This window comes from Magnolia sinica, chromosome 4 (assembly GCF_029962835.1).
Source record: "Magnolia sinica isolate HGM2019 chromosome 4, MsV1, whole genome shotgun sequence".
Classification (NCBI taxonomy): domain Eukaryota; kingdom Viridiplantae; phylum Streptophyta; class Magnoliopsida; order Magnoliales; family Magnoliaceae; genus Magnolia; species Magnolia sinica.
The window spans coordinates 111411656-111433980 of record NC_080576.1 but is presented as its reverse complement, the minus strand read 5'-3'; the positions used below and the strand labels follow the sequence as shown (position 1 = coordinate 111433980).

General features: G+C 38.3%; 1 protein-coding gene across 1 annotated transcript; it reads left to right on the top strand.

Moving 5' to 3' along the window:
* The first annotated feature begins 10618 nt into the window (after positions 1-10618).
* LOC131243824 (uncharacterized) lies at positions 10619-17503 on the top strand. Its single transcript, XM_058243416.1, has 3 exons — positions 10619-10739; positions 16832-16988; positions 17308-17503. Exons 2-3 carry the CDS (start codon positions 16833-16835, stop codon positions 17353-17355), a joined length of 204 nt encoding a protein of 67 aa, XP_058099399.1. The 5' UTR covers positions 10619-10739; position 16832; the 3' UTR covers positions 17356-17503.
* The last annotated feature ends 4822 nt before the right edge of the window (positions 17504-22325 follow it).

Genomic DNA, 22325 nt, shown 5'->3' with positions numbered 1-22325 from the left:
TTTTATGATCAGTACAGGAACGAGCCTGCATTGGGAAATACATTTTCCATCCCTGAAATGATCACCTGCAGGCAACTGTAATGCAACTTGTGGTGCTGTGCCATCTTTCCCACCATGCTATTTTTTAAAAACGAGAAGACCCACTACCAGCGTTTCATTTATTAAATATCAGGCAGATCCGCTCACTGGGTGGGCCTATCAGTTGTGTTGATTACAACAGTATGAACTACATGATGAGCAGACCGGCCTGATTTTCGTGGCAGGTGATCTCCATGGTTGGTCTAATGGTTTTGATTTCCTATACAAGTAGCATCCTGGTGGGAAAGAAGGTATGGTACAGCTACCTATTTTTAAACTTAATACTTTTCTATGTATATATTATTAGTAAAATATTTGATCCTATTTTAATATTTAAATATCGAGTTGAGTTGAATTGAGTCTTTGAGTCAACCTGACTCCGTTGGACAGAGTCCAGTTTTCTGATTTTTTTAATATAAGAGATACTCTTTATATATATATAAAATACAAAATTTGCCTTGCAAAACTTAATGTGTTGGTAGATGGTCCAAAATTGGCCCTATTGAGAAACGGGCTTGAAATTAAGTTCAAGCCTAGCCCTTGGCCCCGATACTCCAGCTTGATCTGTCCCAATGTGGGTTAGGCCAAAAGCCCGATGGGCTACCTGGCCCATTTACAGTCCTAGTAAAAAGGTGTCTTTTGCAGGTTTTAATCTACTTTAAACAAAAGAAGCCGTCCAAACTATAAAGCCCACTATAAATAAGTCATAACCACAAAATGTCATCCATAGCTCAATGTTAACCTTTCAATTTATCTCTAAAGGAGCAAGGTTTAATAAGAAAAATATAATAATGGTTGAGATTTAATTCATTAGAGGCATATTCTTAAGTGATCAGTTGGATGCTTGTAACTTTTCAACTTTCTATTTGGATGGGAGTTAACGGAGTAAATGGGTGGAATTGGGCGTAAATGGAGATAAATGGCATTTGAGGTATGTTTGGATTAAATTGTTATCAACAAGCAGGCTAGGATAGGTCGTGGCCCAGGTTTTCAACTGTTTTGGGTTAGCATTATTTAAAATTCTGATTTTTTGGGCCTGAGCCCAGCTCATTGACACTCCTGGATGGAAGTGTGCATGTAAATGAAATCCTCTAAATCCATTTCTCGTTTACTTCCATTTAAACTTTCAATTGTAAGTCGCTTACAAATGAGTTAGAAGTTATAGGTGTGACCTTGTAAGTTGTAAGTAACTTATCTGGAAGCATCCATACAACCTCTTAATGATTTTTGAGAGTGGTGGATCCATTGTAGGACTTATCATTATCAAATAAATGGTCAAGCAATTCACTCTTATCCCTGCAAAATAACAATTTTAAATAAAATGGCACCAGACAAGATTTGGAAAATTTGGAAAATAAGTGCGAGAATTTAGGTCATAAAATATTTAACAACTCAGATTTTACTGCTTTGTTACCAGCGGTGAGGATTTGCTACTTGAGCATTTTCTGGATGCGGATTGTGTCCTACCTCTGCCAGGATCGACTTGGTCATGGCAAGCGGTGATGTATGTGTTTTATCCATGCCATCCATCTATTTTAACAAATCATTTTTAAGTCATGAGCCTGAAAGGGAGGTAGATCTCAGGCTCAAATGGGCCACACCATAGAAGGCAGTGGTGATAATGACAATACTGTGGAAACTTTCCTAGGGCTCACTGTGATATTTATTAGCCATCGAGCCTGTTTAGAAGGTCACATATACCTAGATGAAAGGAAAACACAGATATCCGCTTGATCAAAAAAATTATGAAGCCCTAGGAAGTTTTCAAGAATAAGTATCTATCTCCATTGTTTCCTGTAGTGTGGCTCACTTGAGCTTAGATCAGTTTTTTTTTTTTTGGCGGATGTCATGATGTTGTGTATATCACAGTGGGCCCACAGAGCCCCTGGACAGAGTATGTCCTGGCAGAGGTGGGACGCAATCCGTGCCCCATTTTTCCTTTGGATTTGGCGCCATTGAAACCTTCCTAAGGCCGCCATTGAAACCTTCCTAAGGCCAAGAGTGATGTTGATTTGTCATCTAAGTTATTAATAAGGTGTCAGAAAGACTTGTATGAAAAGAAAATACAAATATCTGATTGATTCAAAATTTTTGTGGCACCTTAAAAGTTTTCAATGGCAAGCGTTCAACCCTAACCATTTACTTTGGTATGGCTTACTTGAGCTTTCCATGTGAACCATGTTCTAAAATGAGCTGAAAAAATGGATGAACAACATAAATAAAACACATGCATCATTGTTCTTTTTAGCCACAGAGCTATGACACCAGCTAGCTAGCTGGTGATGGGGTCACCAACTGAGCCGCTTCCAAGTCATCATTGTGTATAGGATGTGATTTGGCTAGTGGCTAGTGGTCGGTGCCATGTGGGCCTCACCATAATGTATGTGTTTTATCTACACCGTCTATTCATTTTTACCGGCTTATTCCAATAATGAAGTAGATCTAAATCTCGAGTAGACCACAAAATAAAAAATAGTAGTGATTGAATGTACATCATTAAAATTCTCTTAGGACCCACTGTAATATTTATTTGACATCCACCCATGATTAGGTCATACATGTTAACATTGGATCAATACATGTTAACATCTACGTACGGTTTTACAATAACATAAAACTTGATGCATTCGACAAAATGAAAACCAAAGAGTTGCACTAATTAGAGAGTGCACCTTGCACCATTGAATTAGACGATGAAGAAACTTGATATTGATGAGTCATTGCTTTCAACGGTTTAGGTCTTCTCTACTTGGCACAATGACTAAGATCAACTAGCTCTGATCTTCTCTCTCCTCAACTCTCTTTGATGCGTGAATGGAGATAGGAGATCAACTGCAAAATGTTGAGTTGGAAAGAGAGACCAGGAGCCTGGAATTTATAGATGATTTGGTTCCAACATATCAAAGGAACCAAGTAATTACATAACTCTTTATCTTCTCTAATTAATCAGAATATTCAATGCCATTAAAGAATTCAAAGAGTTTTTTAAACCAAAGGAATGAATCTGATGGAATAGGAAAAGTCACTCCTTAGAATGTGAAAAGACATTCTTGAAATGTGGAGAGACACCCCTAAAATACGAAAAAGGTGTGGAATATGAAAAGTTATTTTTTAATACAAAGGTTGTGGTCATAAATGGGTCACTCTCTTTATACATTCCAACTTTCTCTCACTTGGCATACATGACTACATCATGAGAACTTTTCCCTAGATTCGAATTTTATTTTATTTATAAAAAAAATGACTTCTCTTGAATTGAGACATTTGAAAAGATACTTCTAATGACGTCACACTAGACAAGGCATTATACTTTGATTAAATGAAACTACTAATGTGAATTACGGCGGTCATACATCATTTAGCGACATACTCCCTTCCATGTATTACAACACTAGCAATTCACATCTAACCCAGTACTAAATGAGAAGACTAACAGGCTAAGTATAATGTTGGTTAAACATAATAGTCCAACAATTACATCTTACGTACATCCACCATAAATATATATACGTAAGGATAAATAAGAATGCATGAAAATGTGATTTCATATAGATAGTGTCTATTACATCAAGTTAATGACTAAGGTACATCATATCCTAATTAGGCCCATTTCAGCTACATGACCCTTATAGGTATTTAGCGGTAATCCTTTGGTCATTGGATCCGCAATCACCTGGTTTGTCCTTATATGTTCAATAGGCACTAAATGATTTTGAACATTTTCTTTGACAAAATTATATTTAACTCCAATATGCTTTGCTCGACTAGAATACTTGTCATTTTTGGAGTAACATACTGCTGCAGTATTATCGCAATAAATTCTCCGTGGCTTCGAAATAATGTCAACAACCCGAAGCCCTAAGATGAAGTTCTGCAACCAAATTGCCTGGGTAGTGGCCTCAAAGCACGCCAAAAACTCCGCTTCCATCGTAGAAGTAGAGACACAAGTTTGTTTAACACGTTTCCACGAAATAGCCCCGTTAGCAAGCAAAAAGACATAACCAGATGTCAACTTTCTGCTATCAATGCATCTGGCATAATCAGAGTCAGAATATCCAATCACTTCTAACTAATCAGATCCTTTATATGCGAGTATATAATTCTTGGTTCTTTGTAAGTAGCACATGACTTTCTTTGCATCTTTCCAATGATCCATTCCAGGGTCACTTTGATATCTGCCTAATATTCCAACAGCAAAGTTGATATCGGGCCGAGTGCATGTTTGCGCATACATAAGGTTCCCTACTACAGAAGCATAGGGTATATCTTTCATTTGTGCTCGCTCTACATCGTTCTTTGGCCATTGGTCCTAACTGAATTTATCTCATTTAACAATAGGTGCATCACTAACTTTATAGTTCTTCATATTGTATCTTTCGAGAATCCTATCAATGTAGGCTCTCTGAGATAGTCCAAGCATTCGACGTGATCTATATCGATATATCTCAATGCCGATTACGAAAGTAGTCGCACCCATATATTTCATTTCAAAATTCTTGGAGAGAAATTTTTTTAGTTTCACACATCATGCTTAGATCATTACTAGCAAGCAAAATATCATCCACATATAGGAACAGAAAGATAAACCTACTCCCACTGACCTTCAGATATATGCACCGATCTGCAGTGTTTTCTTGAAAACCGAAGGCAACTATTATGTGGTTAAACTTGAGATAATACTGTCTAGAAGCTTGTTTAAGTCCATATATGGATTTCTTTAATTTGCATACTAGTGGTTTATCATCTTATTCAATAAAGCCCTCTGGTTGATTCATGTAGACTTCCACATCTAGGTTCCCATTTAAAAATGTCGTTTTCACATCCATCTGATGTAACTCGAGATCATAATGAGCTACTAGTGTCAAAATGATTATGAGTGAATCTTTTTTAGATACTGGAGAGAAGGTTTCATGATAATCGATACCTTCTCTTTGAGTGAATCCCTTAACAACTAATTTGGCTTTATATTGTTCAATCTTACCCTTTGAGTCGCGCTTGATTTTATATATCCATTTACAACCAATTGCCTCAAAACCTATAGGTAATTAAACAAGATCCCAAACTTTGTTGTCGTTCATGGATTTCAATTCATCTTTCATTGCATTAAGCCACTTATTAGAATCCTTATCATTCATGGCTTGTGAAAATGTTAGTAGATCAATTGTGACTCCTATATCAAATTCAGATTCTTGAAGGTAAACAATATAATTATCCGGAATTGCAGATCTCCTTACTCTATGAGATCTTCTCTGTACTTCCAGTTGAGACATTTCATTTACCGGTTCTTCTACATTTTTTTCATGGAGTGGTTTATTCTCGAACTATTGTTCCTCATTGTTATGAACAATGTCCTGCGGAATAACAATATTGTTATAAGGTACGAGTGATGAAATTATACCCGTTTTTCTTCTAATATCACATTGCGTGATTTATCACTCCCACTATCGTCACTATCTTCCAAGAATCTAACAGTTCGAATATCAACGATCCTGATGCTATGGTTAGGATAGTAAAACATGTAGCCATTTGATCTCTCATAATATCCGATGAAAAAACAATTCATGGTTTTGAGATCAAGTTTCTTTTCTTTTAGATTGTACAATTTAGCCTCTATAGGACAACCCCCAAATGTGTAGGTGTCTCAAACTAGGTTTCATTCCTGTCCATAACTCGAAAGGAGTCTTAGGGACAACCTTACTAGGAACCCGATTTAAGATATATACTGTTGTTTTCAGCTTCACTTCACATGGATTCAGGCAATGAGGAATTACTAATCATACTACGCACCATATCGATAACTGTCCGATTATGCCTCTCAGCAACACCATTTTGTTGAGGCGTACCTGGTGTCGTATATTGAGGAACTATTCCTTTCGATTTGAGAAAACTGGCAAATAGGCCTTCACTTTAACCTAAGTCAGTATGTCTACTATTATACTCACCACCTCTATCTGACCTCACAACTTTAATGTTTGTCTAGTTGATTTGTAACTTCGACCCAGAAATTTGTGAAAGCGTTTATAACCTCTGACTTTTCTTTTAGTAAATTGACATAACTATATCGTGAATAGTCATCGATAAAGGTGATAAAATATTTTTCTCCAGTAATAGAAGGTGGAAATTTTCCACAAATATCAGTATGTATTAATTCAAGGAGTTCTTTATTGTATGTGGTACCTTTCTTGTTAATTTTATGTTGCTTTCCTTTTATACAATCTATACAGACGCCAAAGTCCGTGAAGTCAAGAGTGGCCAGCACCCCTTCCCTCACTAACGTTATAATTCTGTCTTTAAATATGTGACCTAAACGTCAGTGCCACAACAATGATGCAGTATCATTAGGCGGGCTTTCGATCCAATATTCACATATAGAGTAAAGAGAGATTATTCAAATATGGAATCTAAGTTTATTTGATAAAGGCCACCATTTAAAAATCCAGTACCAACTAAAATATTATCCTTATATAAACTAAGACAATTGTTTTCAAAATGAAAGTTAAAGCTTTCTTTGTCCAATATAGATAAAGAGATAAGATTTCTTAATATAGATGGTACGAATAAAATATTTTTTAGGTCCAATTGAAAGCCAGTTTTCAAAATGAGTCTGCAGGTGCCAATTGCTCATACTTCAGACTCCAACCGGTTTCCCATATAAGCATTCTTCTCTCTATCACTTGGATTCCAACTTAAAAGGAATCCTTGCATTGAATTTGAAACATGGATAGATGCACCTAAGTCAATCCACCAACTATTTAAAGGAACATCGACAAGATTGGTTTGAAAACATATAGAGGTTAAATTATTACCTCTTGATTCGAATCAATTCTTTTGCTTTTGACAATCTTTCTAGAGATATCCATTCTTTTTACAGAAGAATCATCTCACTTTGTCAGGATCGTTGTTATCTTTGCCTGCATCAGGTGTGGGGTTATTCTTCTTCTTTGGTGGAGCCCTCTGACCCTTTTTAAATTTCTCTTTTTACTTTATTTTCCTGTGATACTAAGTGGATGATATGTCCGCCTTCTCTAAGTCGCGATTTCTCTTGCGCACATATGCTTTGCAGTTCATTAAGATTTCATTTATCTTTATTGGTATTATAATGAATCTTAAACGGTCCAAATTGCTGAGGAAGCGAGCTTAGAATAAATTGTACAAGGAAAGGCTCGTTAACTTTTATATCTAAGGCTTCAAGTTGCACTGCTATGTGCGTCATTTCAAGAATGTGCTCTTGCATGCCACTCAGCCCATCGTACTTCATAGTTGTTAACTTTGCCATGAGAGTTCCAGCCAACGATTTGTTTGTCAACACAAAACGTTTTTCCACATATGTAAGATATTCTTGTGCCTTCATGGACAATGGTATGGATCTACGAATATGTTTGACGATCGACATCTTTATGTACATAAGACTCAATCGGTTCAATTGCTCCTACTTTTCATATAAAATTTTAGCTTCAGGAGAACTTTCAATTGTGAGTTGAGTTGGCTCATCAATACGCAGGGCCAAGTCTAAATCTATAAAGCCTAATGCAAACAAAATTTGCTCATGCCAATCCAAGTAATTAGGTCCAATAAGCATAGGAACGTTATAATGAATTGAAGTTGATGTGAGACCTGCTTGAAAAGATTAACATGCTCACTTATTACTTAAAATGCTTTAAGATTCACACTAATTCAGTAATTCAGAGTAATTGTAGAAAGCATTTGTAGACTTACTCTGAAGAGCGACCTATTGCATCGTTATAATCCCTCCTTTAGGTCAAGACTACAACTTGCTATTGATCCACTCTTAGATGAGCAACATCACCCTTAGGGCTAACTAATCAATCATGCTACAATGGAGATGGGTTTATATCTCTGGATATTCCAACCCAAACCCAATCGGAATGATTTATTTCATTGCCCTATACCAATTTTGCAATTACTTAAAGATGATCGTACTTTTGAGCCACCAATCCATGATATCCAAATAGCAAAACAGCGATTGCGATGCTATTATTCTTGAAATTATGATTCCAAATATCAATAATTCCAATTGGATATCCATAAATCTTTCTAGTTGGATCACTTTGGTGATTACTAAACTATTCCAACTTATGGATTTATAATTGGAGTCAATAGCATCTACATAAGTGGCCTAAGAGAAACCTAAGTGATTGTTTGATTATTGTGCCATTAAAGGCCCACTTAATCTGTTTTGGCCAAATATCAATGATTTGATTAAACTACTACATTTTAGCTCATGAGCCAAAAACATACATGATGGGCCTAATAAGATGACAACCATAATATGAATAAGGCCAAAAACATGATTCCATGTGAGAATATGATGACTATCATATACATGCATATGCATAACAAGAATGCAAAATTAAGTCATTGAATGTGAGCCCATCGATTCTTATTAACTAGTAAACCATCATATTTAAGCCATTCGAATATCTTGCATTGTTGATTGGTGAATCTCAAACGGTATGATTTTACTAATAGATCACACAATTGTATTAATCTTGAAAATTGGCTATCTATCATTATGGTTCAAGAAAATATGCACTTGATATGTAAAAAGGCAATATAATATTAGATGACGATCAAATCATCACATGGATAAATAATAAAGATTGTTTGCCAAATACATCAGTCTGAACCTAATCTCTGATACCACATGTTAACATTGGACCAATACATGTTAACATCTACATACGATTTTACAATAACATAAAATCCATAGGATCTTGACTCGATGCATTCAACAAAATGAAAACCAAAGAGTTGTATTAATTAGAGACTGTACCTTGCACAATTGAATTAGACGATAAAGAAACTTGATATTGATGAGCCATTACTTTCAACGGTTTAGGTCTTCTCTACTTGGCACAATGACTGAGATCAAATAGCTCTAATCTTCTCTCTTCTCAACTCTCTTTGATGCGTGAATGGAGATAGGAGATCAATTGTAAAATGTTGAGTTGGAGAAAGGAACTAGGAGCCTAAAATTTATAGATGATTTGGTTCCAACCCATCAAAGGAACCAATTAATTACATGACTCTTTATCTCCTCCAATTAATCAGAATATTCAATATCATTACAGAATTTCAAGAGTTTTTTAAACCAAAGGAATGAATCTGATGGAATGGAAAAAGTTACTCCTTAGAATGTGAAAAGGCATTCTTGGAATGTGGAGAGACACCCTTAAAATATGAAAAGGTGTGAAATATGAAAAGTTATTTTTTAATACAAAGGTTGTGGTCATAAATGAGCCATTCTCTTTATACATTGCAATAATACACACTCTCGGAGGACAGGAATCTGAATTTATGTGCCCCGGTAAGGTTCATAGTACTAAATGTCAAATCAATACAATTTCTTATGATGTAGTACACTTGAGAACAGGATCTACCTCATTTTTGGGTTCGTACCATAAAATAATGATATGAAAAAATAGATAAACGGATTAAATGAAACGAGTAAAATGATAGTAAGATCAAGAGGACACCGAATGCTAGTCATTGTCGCGTCCTCGCGGGTAGCCCATAGCCGGGAGCGGATAATGTATTACCCAGTAACACCTTAAGTTACCTTTATTGTGGGCCTACCTTGATTATATATTGTATATCAACGCCGTCCATCCTCTTTTTCAACCTATTTTAGATCCCGGTCTCAAAACTTAAGAAGATCCAAAACTCAGGTGGACAACACCACAAGAAATAGTAGTGGTCGAATGCCTCATCATTAAAAATTCCAAAGGCCCATCTTAAGGTTTTCATAATGTTCATTTTCCATCCAACCCATTGATAATGTCAAGTAAAAATGGATGAAAGCAAAATACAAATATCAGCTTGATCCAAAACGATTATAACCCACAAAATGTTTTTAATGGTCATTCATTACTTTTATTAATGTTATGATACACTTAAGATTTGGATCTTCTCGAGGTTTGGGTTCAAGTACTAAAATGAAATGATAAAATAGATGGACCGAATAGATATAAGACCTATACATCAAGGTAGCCCCCACACCGTTAGTATAACACCGAAGTAACACTTTAGTTGGTGTTACTCTTATCATGTGGGACTCACCTTGATAAATATTTTGTATATCCACTCCGTCCATGTCTTGTTTTAGATACTTTTAGGACGTCATATTAAAATTTACACAAATCCAAATCTCCAGTGGACCACACCATTGGAAAAAGTAGTGATGACCATTAAAAACATTTTATAAGTCATAAAAGTTATAAATCAAGCTCATCTTTCTATTTTACCTCTATCCAGATCTGTTTAATCTTATAAATGGGCTCGATGTCAAATAAACATTACTTATATGCGTCAGTGGGTCATAGGAAGTTTTTAATGGTGGACGTTCAATCACCACTGTTTCGGGTGGTGTGGTCCAACTGATATTTTGATTTTCTTAATTTTTGGGACAGCCTCCTAAGATGGGCTGGAAGACATGTGAACGGTGTGGATATACCACATATCGTCACGGTGGGCCCCACGGTAAGGGTTACACACAGCCGCTCCTTTTTTTTCCTTTACCTTTACTCTGCGTTCTTTGTGCGGTGGCCGATTCACGCTCTCGCTCTCGCTCTCTCGCCTTTCCTTCTCACTCATTGGGTCCTCTTAAGAAGAAGAAGAAGAAGATCCTGTCCGTAGAAAAGGTGGGCCACATCAAGATCGGTAGAGTTTTGAAAAATTTTCTCCTCTGTTACATATCCAAATCGTATGCTGGGCTCCGCCATGAGTGGTGCATGAGCCAAAATCTCCAAGATTGGAAAATCCTAGCCATCAATTCATTCCTGCTTTCTTGGTTGAATTTGGACTTTGCTGTATTATCCTTCTCATCGATCTGCCAGCCATAGCCATTGAAGGGTTAGGATTTCCAATCTTGGTGGAGTCCATCGTTTATCAACTGGCCTCATGTTTTATTTCTGGTTATGATTTTGGGATTGGGACTCAATCTTTGGTGGATACACGTTCTGGACCGTTTGATTGAGTTTGGACTTTGGGTTTATGCCCGATCTATGGTGGACCCGCGATTTGGGTCGATAGGGTTTTGAATTGTGTATATTTCGAGCTGTACACGAACCGAGTTAGGGTAACTCGCTCCACTCGAATTGGATTCGAGCCGAGCCGAGCTGATTTTTTGAGCTCGAAAAAAAAATCGAGCCAAGTCTCAGCTAGACCGAACCCACTCGGTTCGGATCGATTCGACTCGGATCGGGTTCACTTAGTATAAATTTTTTGTATATATTTAAATAAATTTTATATATAACCATAAAACGTAAACTCGAACTCAACTCGTAGGCTCAAACTCGAACTCGGCTCGAGCTACTGACTGAGCCAAGCTGAGCTGCCCAGTCAGGCTCGAGGGCCAAGCCAAGCAGAGTTCGAGCTGGGGTAGCCTGCTGGCTGAGCTGAGCTGGGCTAAGCACGACTCGGTTGGACTCGTTTACAACTCTTATGTGTTTTTTTCCTTTATCGTTCTCTATGTTTATCAAACATATAGATTATCCTATCCGTACAAATGGTGGCCCACACCATGATGATTATGGATGAAAATCAGTTCAATCTACTCATTGGGTGGGACAAAAAATGGTACAATTTAATAATTGAGTGGGACACACTAATACACTAAACAATACCATTTCCTGTCCATTAGATTGACACGTGTCCTGCTGTATGCGTGGGTCAGATTGATTTTCATACCGTTGGACCATTTGATTCTAGTCTACATCTTGTTTCATGGCTATGATGTGCTGAAATTTGATGGGATGCTCCAGATTTTGTTTTATCCCAATGGTTTAAAGGCCCTGTGATCGATAGATGTCACACAATGATGAGTGGGCCAACGTTTTTATTGTTAGATTTAATGTAAAAAATTGCAAGAAATTAGGGTGGGACTTTTCACTGTGTAGGGTGATCTGAGATGATGAGCATGGACCGATGGTACTTTTATCTTTTTCTTCTTAGATTATCATCTGAATCGGTTGCTAGTTGTTTTCATAAAGAGCGGTGTCCACACCATCCTCTGCTTCGTTAGATAATTTTTTATTCATCTCTATTAGTTGTTATGATCCAAATGTTTTCATCATTTATTTGATTATTTCCTAATATGATATCCTTAGGGCCCATTTGGGAGCGTGGATTTGGAACCCGCTGGATTTGAAATCCTCTTATTGTGTTTGGCACTCTAGATTCAAAATCAACTTTAATCCAAAAGTAGCTATGCATGGTATATTTCTAGGGGTTTGAATTTTATTATTAAATCAACTTTAATATCTCTAATTAGTGAACGTATGTAATGTTTGACACAATGGTTGTAATAAGACCACTGAAATATATACTTTGCCCGAAAATGATGAAATTCCAAGTCTCAAATAGGCCACAAGCACAAGATCACGTCCGAGTGACTAACCAACGATTTTTAACCGTTGATTTACATGGACAATGTTTGGACGGCGCTGGTCATCATATTAAAGTAATTATAGTGATGCAATTGATAATCTAATTATTTTGGGATATCATTAGTGGACCATGTTTCCAATAGATTAATTGTCTAGTGACACACATGTTACACATGCAACTCTTGGAAAGATTCTAGATGTAATCCAAGAACCCCCAATTACTTTATGGTGCCAAACAACCAGGGGATTTCGAACCCCCTCAAATCCCCCCAAATCCATGGTGCCAAACGATCCCTAGTTCTTTTGTTATAAAGCATTGCTTTGTTCTGTGAGTCGTATGTTTTGTTTGGTAGCACAATCTCTTTTCTTTTGCTCACGTGTGTTGCACCCTTTTACTAGTGTATGTAAATGGTTGAGGCGTGGGATGTGGGGGGTGTCTCATACTTAGGGTTGTGCAGTCCCATAGTTAGCATGGTACTAATCGTGGCGTCATATCCACTATAATCACAACCACAATTATCATATAATAACCTTATTGAGGCAATAGTATCCATACAATACTATGACGTGTGCCAAATGGACCCTAAGGCCATGTTTGGATAGATGGAATCCCAATGAATCCTAGGGAAGAAATAGTTTTCCCTCGATTTGACATGCGGGCATGTTTGGATGTTAATGAAAGTTGTGGATTTCAAGGCAACATTTCTATCCTTATCCAGATATACAATTTTCGACATATTAATGTGACCATTATTGTGTTTTCAAAAATATTTTATCAGTTTTGCCTTTGGATTCATTTAATTTGGTAAATTTATCAGCTTTGGGTTCTTTTCCTTACTCAACTTAGTATATTAAGATTTTCAGTTTGTAATGATTGGTCCATCAACTAATAAAAGAAAATCACAAGCATGACATTCCTATCCTTTGAATTGGTATCATGTAATAAATGGTTAGCGAGAGAAATACATTAATGTTCCAATGTCAATTGAGATAAAGGACCAGCACTGTTCTTGACTATTTGTTTTATGGCTATTGATCAGATGGCATGAATCGTCCAATTAGTGCTATTTTTTAATGTGGACCTCATGAAATGTGTGTTGTACCTAATATACAGTCCAAATTAATAGATTTTGACTGTCCAAGTGTCCTGATACAATTAGGACACTAAGAGCACTATAACTTTTAGTTAGTTTTCTCACAACAATGAAGAATTTTCCTAAAGTTATTTACCTACGTTGGAAAAAAAGGGTGTGTTTGGAGTTAACCCAAATAATGAAGTACCAAGGTATCCACTCAACTATGTGTTTACAACACTTGCATGACATACATCTAAATGGAAGCATGGCTGAATGTTGGGCAGTTAAAAAGAAGATGTGCTATAAGACCAACAATGCTTTATGGCACAAAATGTTGGGCAGTTAAAAAGGAACAATATGTTCATAGGATGAGCATGGCTGAAATTAGGATGTTGAGATGGATGAGTGGCAACACGAGGAAGGATGGAATTAAAAATGAATGCATTCAAGGGAACTTTAGAGTAGCACCAATATGTAGTAAGACTTATACGGTTAGGCCATGTGCAACGGAGACCAAGAATTACACTAGTTAGGAGTGAGTTGGTTCAAGTTGACGGCTTTATAAAGGGCAAGGATAAAGCCCAAAAGGACATGGGTAGAGGAAGTAAGAAAAGACTTGCTGACCTATGGTTTAACTAAGAATATGATCCTTGAGAGAGTCGAATGGAAGAATAAGATTTGTACATTTGACCCCAATTAGTTGGGATAAGGCTAAGATGATGATGATGATCAATAGGGCCCATGGTTTAGTGATCCAGGCCATTGATATGATAGGTCTCAACATAGGATCGTGCCCCCAAACTCTTACATATTAGAAGCTCCTAAAAAAATCCAATATTTCACGCTTTCGGCTAAATACAAACCAATGGTGTCTTTCTTCTTGTAATTGTCTATTTACAAAAAACTAAGCTGATTAGTGGACCTGCAGTTTGATCATTAGATTCAACACAAAGAGTTGTAAGAAATCAGAGTCAAACATTGGTACATAGTTTGGTATTTTGCAGTGTTGTGAGATCCATATGGAGTTATGTACTGATGGCATGTGATCTTTTGCTTTCTTAGATTATTATCTGACTTAGTTGTTAGTTAATTTCATCTAAATAGAAGCATGTCCAAGTCCAACCCACGACCAGTGTCCACCCAATCCTCTGCTTCATTAGATAATAATTTATTCATCCGAATTAGTTGTTAGTTATTTTGACCTAAATATTTTGATCATTCGCTTCTGCATGATATGCTTAGTTCTCCTTGTATGAAGCCTTACTTTGTTTTGCAAATTGCATGTTTTGTTAGATATCTCACTATTTTCTTTTTTCTCACGTGCATTGCATGTGCCTTTCCACTAGTATATATGAATGGCGATCGAAGGGGGGTGGTACCTATAGTTAGTGTTGTACCAAATGCAACAAAATATGCATTGTACTCACAACGGCAATCATCATAAAAATAACCTTATTGAAGCAACATTATCCATATAGTAGTACTATGATGCGCCAAATCGACTCTAATGCTATGTTTAGATAGATAAAATCCTACGAAATTCTGAGAAAATGGAAAAGGTTTTCCATTGATCTGACATGTAGGCATATGTTTAGATGTCGATGGAAACCATAGATTCCATGGTAGCATTTCCATCCTTATCCAGATACACATTTCTCAAGATATGAATGTAGCCGTTATAGCTCGGAGATCAAAATTTCCTCTTGTGAAATTCCTGGCCAGAGGGTAGCTTGCAAATTCCTGGCCAGAGGTTAGCTTGCAAATTCCCTCATAATGGTCATATTTTTTAATTTGTTTTATAAATAGACCTTCTGAGGGAATGAATTCCAAGTGCCGAAGTGCCCAAGCACCGTTTCTGGTTTCCACAGAGTTTTGTTCCCAGTTGCCAGACACGACTGACAGAGTGAGTTTCTCAGAGAATTTGTTTCCTTGAAATAAATTCATAGTGACTCATAAATTCCATGTTGCCAAATGACCCTTTAGTCATAGGTGATGATCATCTAATCTATCTGGTTTTGGGGCTATGTCCCATCTACACTTGTTTTGTGGTGCATGTATGCCACACAGCTCTTCTGGACAGTTTATTTTTGGGTCTGTGTGTCTGTGTCTGTGTATTCTCAGGGCAAGTGCCATAAATCCCTCTTCATCACCAGCACTGTCATGCAGCTTTCACAGAACAGAGTTATTCTCAGGGCAAGTGCCATAAATCCCTCTTCATCACCAGCACTGTCATGCAGCTTTCACAGAACAGAGTTATTACTCTCTCTCTCTCTCTCTCTCTCTCTCTCTCTCTCTCTCTCTCTCTCTGGCTAATATGATAAAAATAAATGAATACACTCGCAAGAGCCTTTAAGCTTGAAGCCACCCCAAATACCTCTGATACCGACCTGCTTTGGTTCTAGAAGCACAAGTTATTCCTTTTTTCCCCCAAAGAACCCAAATGCCTGCCAACATGGCTAACCTTCACATCACCTAACCTTTTCTCCTAATCCCACCCCCGTGCCAAGATAGAAGCAGGCCGTTGACGGAGAAATTATCAACTCCACGTTTTGCATGCACATGACACAAATCTTGGGGATGACCATCTGTCACGCCACATAATTTGGATACAGAGTGTGCAACCTCAGACCCGAGTTACGGACCCTGACTCGTACATTGAGTGTACTTAAATCATTGAGTCATACCTTTTTAAACAGAGGCATACTATAATCTGTGTTCCAAGTTCTCATTGCAACTGAGAGTCGTGGCGGCATGAGTTGATCCTCCACTCTCCCGTAACCAAGAATGCCTCAACCAGTGGACTAGGTGATTTTTTTATTATTTATTATTTTTTTCATTTTTTTGTTTATAATCCAAAAATTAAATTTATAGCCCATTTACTAAGGTTTTTAGGTGTACCAAACTTCAGGATCGTTACATATTGACCTCTTTTGAAGGTTATCAATTATAAGCACCTTGTTCTTGCCCACCAACCAGGCAAAGGCTGCTACATTAGCAGGGGCGCCATAGTGCCACCTGTGAGTGGTATGACCACAACGCTCTCCTGTCAGAAGACTGGAGCAACATCCCGTAAGACCAGACAGAAAACTGACCTGACTTTTCCCTTATCCTCACCATTGCATCCTTCTCAGCTTGTGAAGGGCAGTATCCTAAGCCACGTCAAAAGCTGATTGAATGCAGGATGAATCCTTCTCACCTACCACATGGCGATGCGCTTTACTGTTCCCATCCCATAAACTTCATTTGCATTTTCTGGTTTCCTTTATGCAGGATGACAGAGCCACCTTTTGTGCCAAGGGAGAGACTTCTAAAGAAGCAGCAATATTTCCAAAGCATTCATAAACACACATACTTGAAAGGACCGTATGATAAGATCACCTCGGTCATGATCCCCCTTGCATTAGCAGCTACGACCGGGTTCATGATTGTAAGTACTGTTAGCAGTGGTATCAGTAGTATTTCATATCCTTCTCTGTCCCTCCAGCGAATGCAGTACAAGTGTGTGGAATCCACAAAGTTTGTCTGGTGGCCCTCATCATCTATCTACCATGCAGTACACATGTAAAATAATAATAATAATAGAGGATTAGGGGCCCACCTGGTAATGGCTTGGATTTTGCACTTGTGGCACATGAGGGGAGTAGGATTTGAAATCATCCTGATGCTTCATGAGAACTGAAGTGCCCATCTCCCTGAATTTAGCCTTCTAATTGGCTAGTTTTCATGGAAATGTTTTGTTTATCCAGGCACGTGGGATCTACAACATGTCACATGGAATTGGCAAGAAGGAATGAGAGTTATCTTTTCCTCAATGAAGAATTGTGAGGTTAGGACTCCTACTTTCTAGTTCTTGGTTGTTTCAATTCGGACAAAGGTTTTGTCTTGATACTTTCCTTGTTGAACAGAACTTTAATAATGATCTAGTCTGAGATTGCAATTTCCGATTAACTTCCATGTGACTGAATTTTCTTTTCCATTTTCCTTGTTCCTCAATGCCTTGCATGAAGGGTGGTTAGATCTCATGTTACTGATGCTGATAGCTTTGTTCGTGTTTTTGCTTTCCTCTTACGTGTCTTTGGATGTGGTTTTTTTAAATTTATTTCTTTGCTTATAATGGTGGAGAAATCTAAGCTGAGCACCACATGCCAATTTCTTTATCTGCTGCACTGCAATCAAAATGAAATGGGCCGTGATGGGATGGAGTACTCTCCGGGAATTGCATGGATTGGATTATCCCACCATATGATTGGTGGAGATTTTTCATTCCAGAGGCGTGTTGTTTCAAAACACAAGTGCACCTTTAGTTTCCCCAGGGTTTCAGAATGCAAGAGCACCTTTGGTGTACCAGCAGATTACTGCCCTTTTCTTTTTCCCTGCCAGACGTTGTTCCTTAGTGTAATGTTAGACAGGACATGGTCGGGCTATCAGTTTTGGGGGGAAAGTAATTCCGCTCCAGGTACACACCTCTTTTGGATCATGAAATCATAAAGGATTGAAAAAAGAGCCTTCTTTCGAACAAGAATCTCCTAGGAAGAGGTCCTTTCAAGGGCATGTTTGGATATGTGGAATCCAGGGCAAAGAAACGAAACAACAACAATCATTCAGTGATGATTTTCATGAGAACTATTGAAAGAACAATTCCAATTTTGAGATTTTTTACTTAGGTTGTAAGTCAAATTTTCATATTTTGCTTACAATACTTGCCTAGTTTCTTGTGCCAAGAATTCAAATTATGAACAAGTGTAATGATTGCTCAGTGGAATTACCTTTTTCTCTGCTTTTCAAACAAACATATATCGTCACATGAAGGAAAACCTCTTTCCTTTTCCACTGTTCGGCATTGGATTTATGGTTTCCAAACATGGCCTAAGGACTTGTTTTGATAGGTTGAATAACATAGAAAATCATGGAAATGAAATTGCTTTTCAACATTTGTGACGCTTTTTTAGTGTTTGTGAAAACACGGTTGGTACAAAAATCAATTGCCATTTCCACTATTTTTTTTAATGAGTAAATTAACAAAAGATCTCTTGTTTTTTTCTACCGTTGACCTTTTAATATTATCGTAACAGCTCATACTTTTTTACAGTTGACCTATTAATATTTTCATAAGAACTCATACTTTTTTATCATTGACTTTTTAATATTTCCATATAAATTAACTGCGATTAGAGGTGTACACGAACTGAGCTACCTTGGTTAGCTCGCTTGACTCGACTCGACTCGAAAAAGCTCAATTCGACTCAGTTCGAAGCTGAGTTCAAGCCGAGTCGAGCTGATTTTTTGAGCTCGAAAATGAGTTCGAGCTGGCCCCAGCTCGACTCGACTCCGATCGAACCAGTTCAGTGACTCTGTTACTTTCATATTGATGTTGCTCACCAAGCGTTCAATGAAATGACTCAAAGAAGTGTGATTAGTGGTGAGGAAGGCATGTATACGAAACCAACATTCTTTTTTTCTTGATTTTTATGTTGCTTAGAAGGTGTTCGATAAAATAACTGTAAAAACCATTGCTGTTGTCTCCAATACAGTGAGATTTTGAAGGTGCAGCCCAGGTGTTTGTGAAAATGCTGCAATGGCAAACTCGGCTCAATCTTGGCTCGTACTGGCCCGAGCTGCTGACCAGACCGAGCCGTGTTCGAGCTGAGGTCAGCTAGTGGCTGAGCCACCAGCTTGACTCAGTTCGACTCGATGTACACCCCTAACTAGAACAAATATGTTGAGTGTGATGTTCGGTTCTTCAGATCTATTTTTTGGTCTACGCCAATCCAAACAGGCCTGGCATGTTTTGGGTGGGATTTTGATTCCAGCGTTTGGGATGAAGACAGAGGAAGAAAATTGGCGGTGAGACGTCCCAGCAATTATAAATTCAAAAAAAAAAAAAAGAAGAAGAAGAACGGAAAAAGAAAGAAAGCTATAAACAAGGATATGGCTTGCTGTAGAATATTTTAGAAAGAGACTAGCGATGCATTCATTGAAGAAAACCCATTCTTTACATGCATTTCACGGATCCAAACCGTTCATTTGGTTGAATCCACTCCTCTGCCACTTTTGTGCAAAAATCACAACAATCTAACGGTTCCACACATCCTATCTGAACCATCCACGCGCTTAGCCCACTAGATCATTTCTCTTTTGAGTAATATACCCGACCATTCCTTCGCTTGAAATTTAGACCACCCACGGATATCGGGTCCATTGCTTAATAGCTCTGGTGGTTTATCACCATAGATGGATGGGCCACCCGTGGCAGAAATATCATTTACAGGCATCCCAATGCCACTCGGAGCACGAAACAAGAGCCAAGAAAACAAGCTTGCATGGAGATGAGGTGTGTGGGAGAGCGCCTGCAGGATCTTTCCAAGAGAGACAGGAGCATCTTCTGGGTGGTTGAAATGGACAGGAGTTAACTGTCTGTATTCAACCAACAATTCTATTTGATCCATCTGATCTTGCGGATATGCCCCACCTGTAGTGAGTCACACTACATGGATGGTTTAATTCGAGAGACTTGTTCGATGGGCCTCGTTGTGGATGGGAATGCCCCAAAAATCTCAGATTGAAACATTTCAACCGTTTGATCGTTCTAAAGAGTCATGGGAAAAGAGTCGAACTCAAAGTGGAAGTAAACCCTTTTTTTTTTTTAAGTGATGAGGCCCATCCTACGAACGGTTTGGATCGGTAAAATGTGACCCATGATCTAAAGAGTAAAGGCCAAAGTACAGACGTGTATCCTGTAGAACCATGATCAAAAGTGATCCTGACCATTGGTTTGTTGTGCATCTCACTGGAATAGACCAAGTCCCAAAATCTTCCCAAGGGTAGTCCTAACCTTTCGATTTGTGGCATACAGATGGACGGTTAAGAGAATACAATAGCAATCTCCACTGAAATAGGCCCTAATGCTAGTGGACGCTGGGACATTTGAATGTGGGATAACCTTGGGCACTCACTCCACAGTTACCAACCGTCCGATTTGCAGCGAGGAGTGATCGCCTCTTTCCAACATGTTACTTTGTATACGACATCCGAGTAATGTGATTGGTGGGGCCCACCACAAGGATCATCCGTCTACAAATTCGGCTTGTCCAGTCATCCAGCGAAATCAGCGGACATGAACGGTCTGTAACTCACCTAGTGAGTGGATGGGGCCGTATTTTTGGGACTGGGTGTGTTTGTAGTGGGCCTAGCCCATTATTTGGGAAATGCCGGTAGGGAAGAAAGTGCTGCATGCAACTGGCTGCAGCCAAGCATCTGCAGGCGCCTAAAGTGGCCCTTTTCAACGGACGCGGATCATTGCCCATGTGGTGATGCGTTCAAGCTGTGGAGCCCACCTTGGTATACATCTTTTTTTTATATCCACGCCGTGCATCCATTTTGCCCAATCATTTTAGTGCATGAACCAAAAAATGAAGCAGATCTAAAGGTCAAGTGGACCACACCACTGGAAATAGTAGTGATTGAAGGACGACCATTAAAAACTTCCTGGGGGCCATAAAAGTTTTGGATCTAAGCTGATATTTGTGTTTTCCCTTCGTATGTCCGTGTGACCTTATGAACAGTTTGGATGGGAAATAAACATCATGATGGGCCTCGTAAGGTTTCAACCGTGGGTCCCAGCGCTTCCTGTGGAGTGGTCCACTTGAGCTTTGGATCGCCTTCATTTTTAGGCTCGTGCCCTAAAAGATTTAGCAAAATGAATGCATGGATAAAAGGAGGCGGGTTAGCTACTGACCCAGCAAGACTGGATACTGAAGTGACGTCACTAAGTTTTGTGGGTCCCTCCATGATGTATGTTTTGTATCCACACCGTCCATTCATTTGGAGAGACCATTTTAGAGCATGTGCCAAAGAATGAGTGAGATCTAAATCTCTTGTGGACCCCACCACATAAAACAGTGGAGAGATTGACGTCCACCATTAAAAAATTCTAAGGCCCACAAAAGTTTTCGATCAAGCTGATATTTGTGTTGTCCCTTATCTAATTTCTGCATTAACTCATGAACAGGTTGGATCTCAAATAAACATCACGGTGGACCTTAGGAAGGTTTCAATGGTGGGCGTCACTCTCTCCACTGTTTTCTGTGGTGGGGTCCATTACAGCTTTGGATCTGCCTCATTATTTACATCATGCCGTAAAAGGATCTCTCCAAATGGATGGACGGTGTGGATACAATACATACATCACGGTAGGACCCACAGAACTTGGTGACGTCACTTCGGTAGTGAGTCTCGCTACTCAACCTGTCTGTGGCTAATCCGCGTCCCGGATAAAATAAAATACATAAATATCGGAAACGGATTGGCTACTTCCCCTGCCACAGCCAATGGCTGATGGTCGGTGATTCGTGGGCCCAACCATGATGTATGTGTTTCATCCATGCCGTCCATCTATTTTTCCAGATCATTTTATAATATAAAGATAAAAATGAGATATATCCCATTCTCAAGTGGACCACATTATAAGAAAAAGTGTTGAATGAACATCGACCATTAAAAACCTTTTGGGGGCGATAAAAGTTTTGGATGAAGCTGATTATCGTTATTTCCCATCATCAAGGCCTGTATGACCTAATCAACAGATTAGATGTCAAATAAACAGTACAATGGGCCTTAGGAGGATTTTAATGGTAGATATCCAATCAATATTGTTTTCTTGTGGTGTGGTCAACCTAAGATCTATATTCCTCTCATTTTTGGCATCAAGCATTGAAATGATCTGTAAAAATGGATGAACGGAATGGATGAAACACATACATAATTG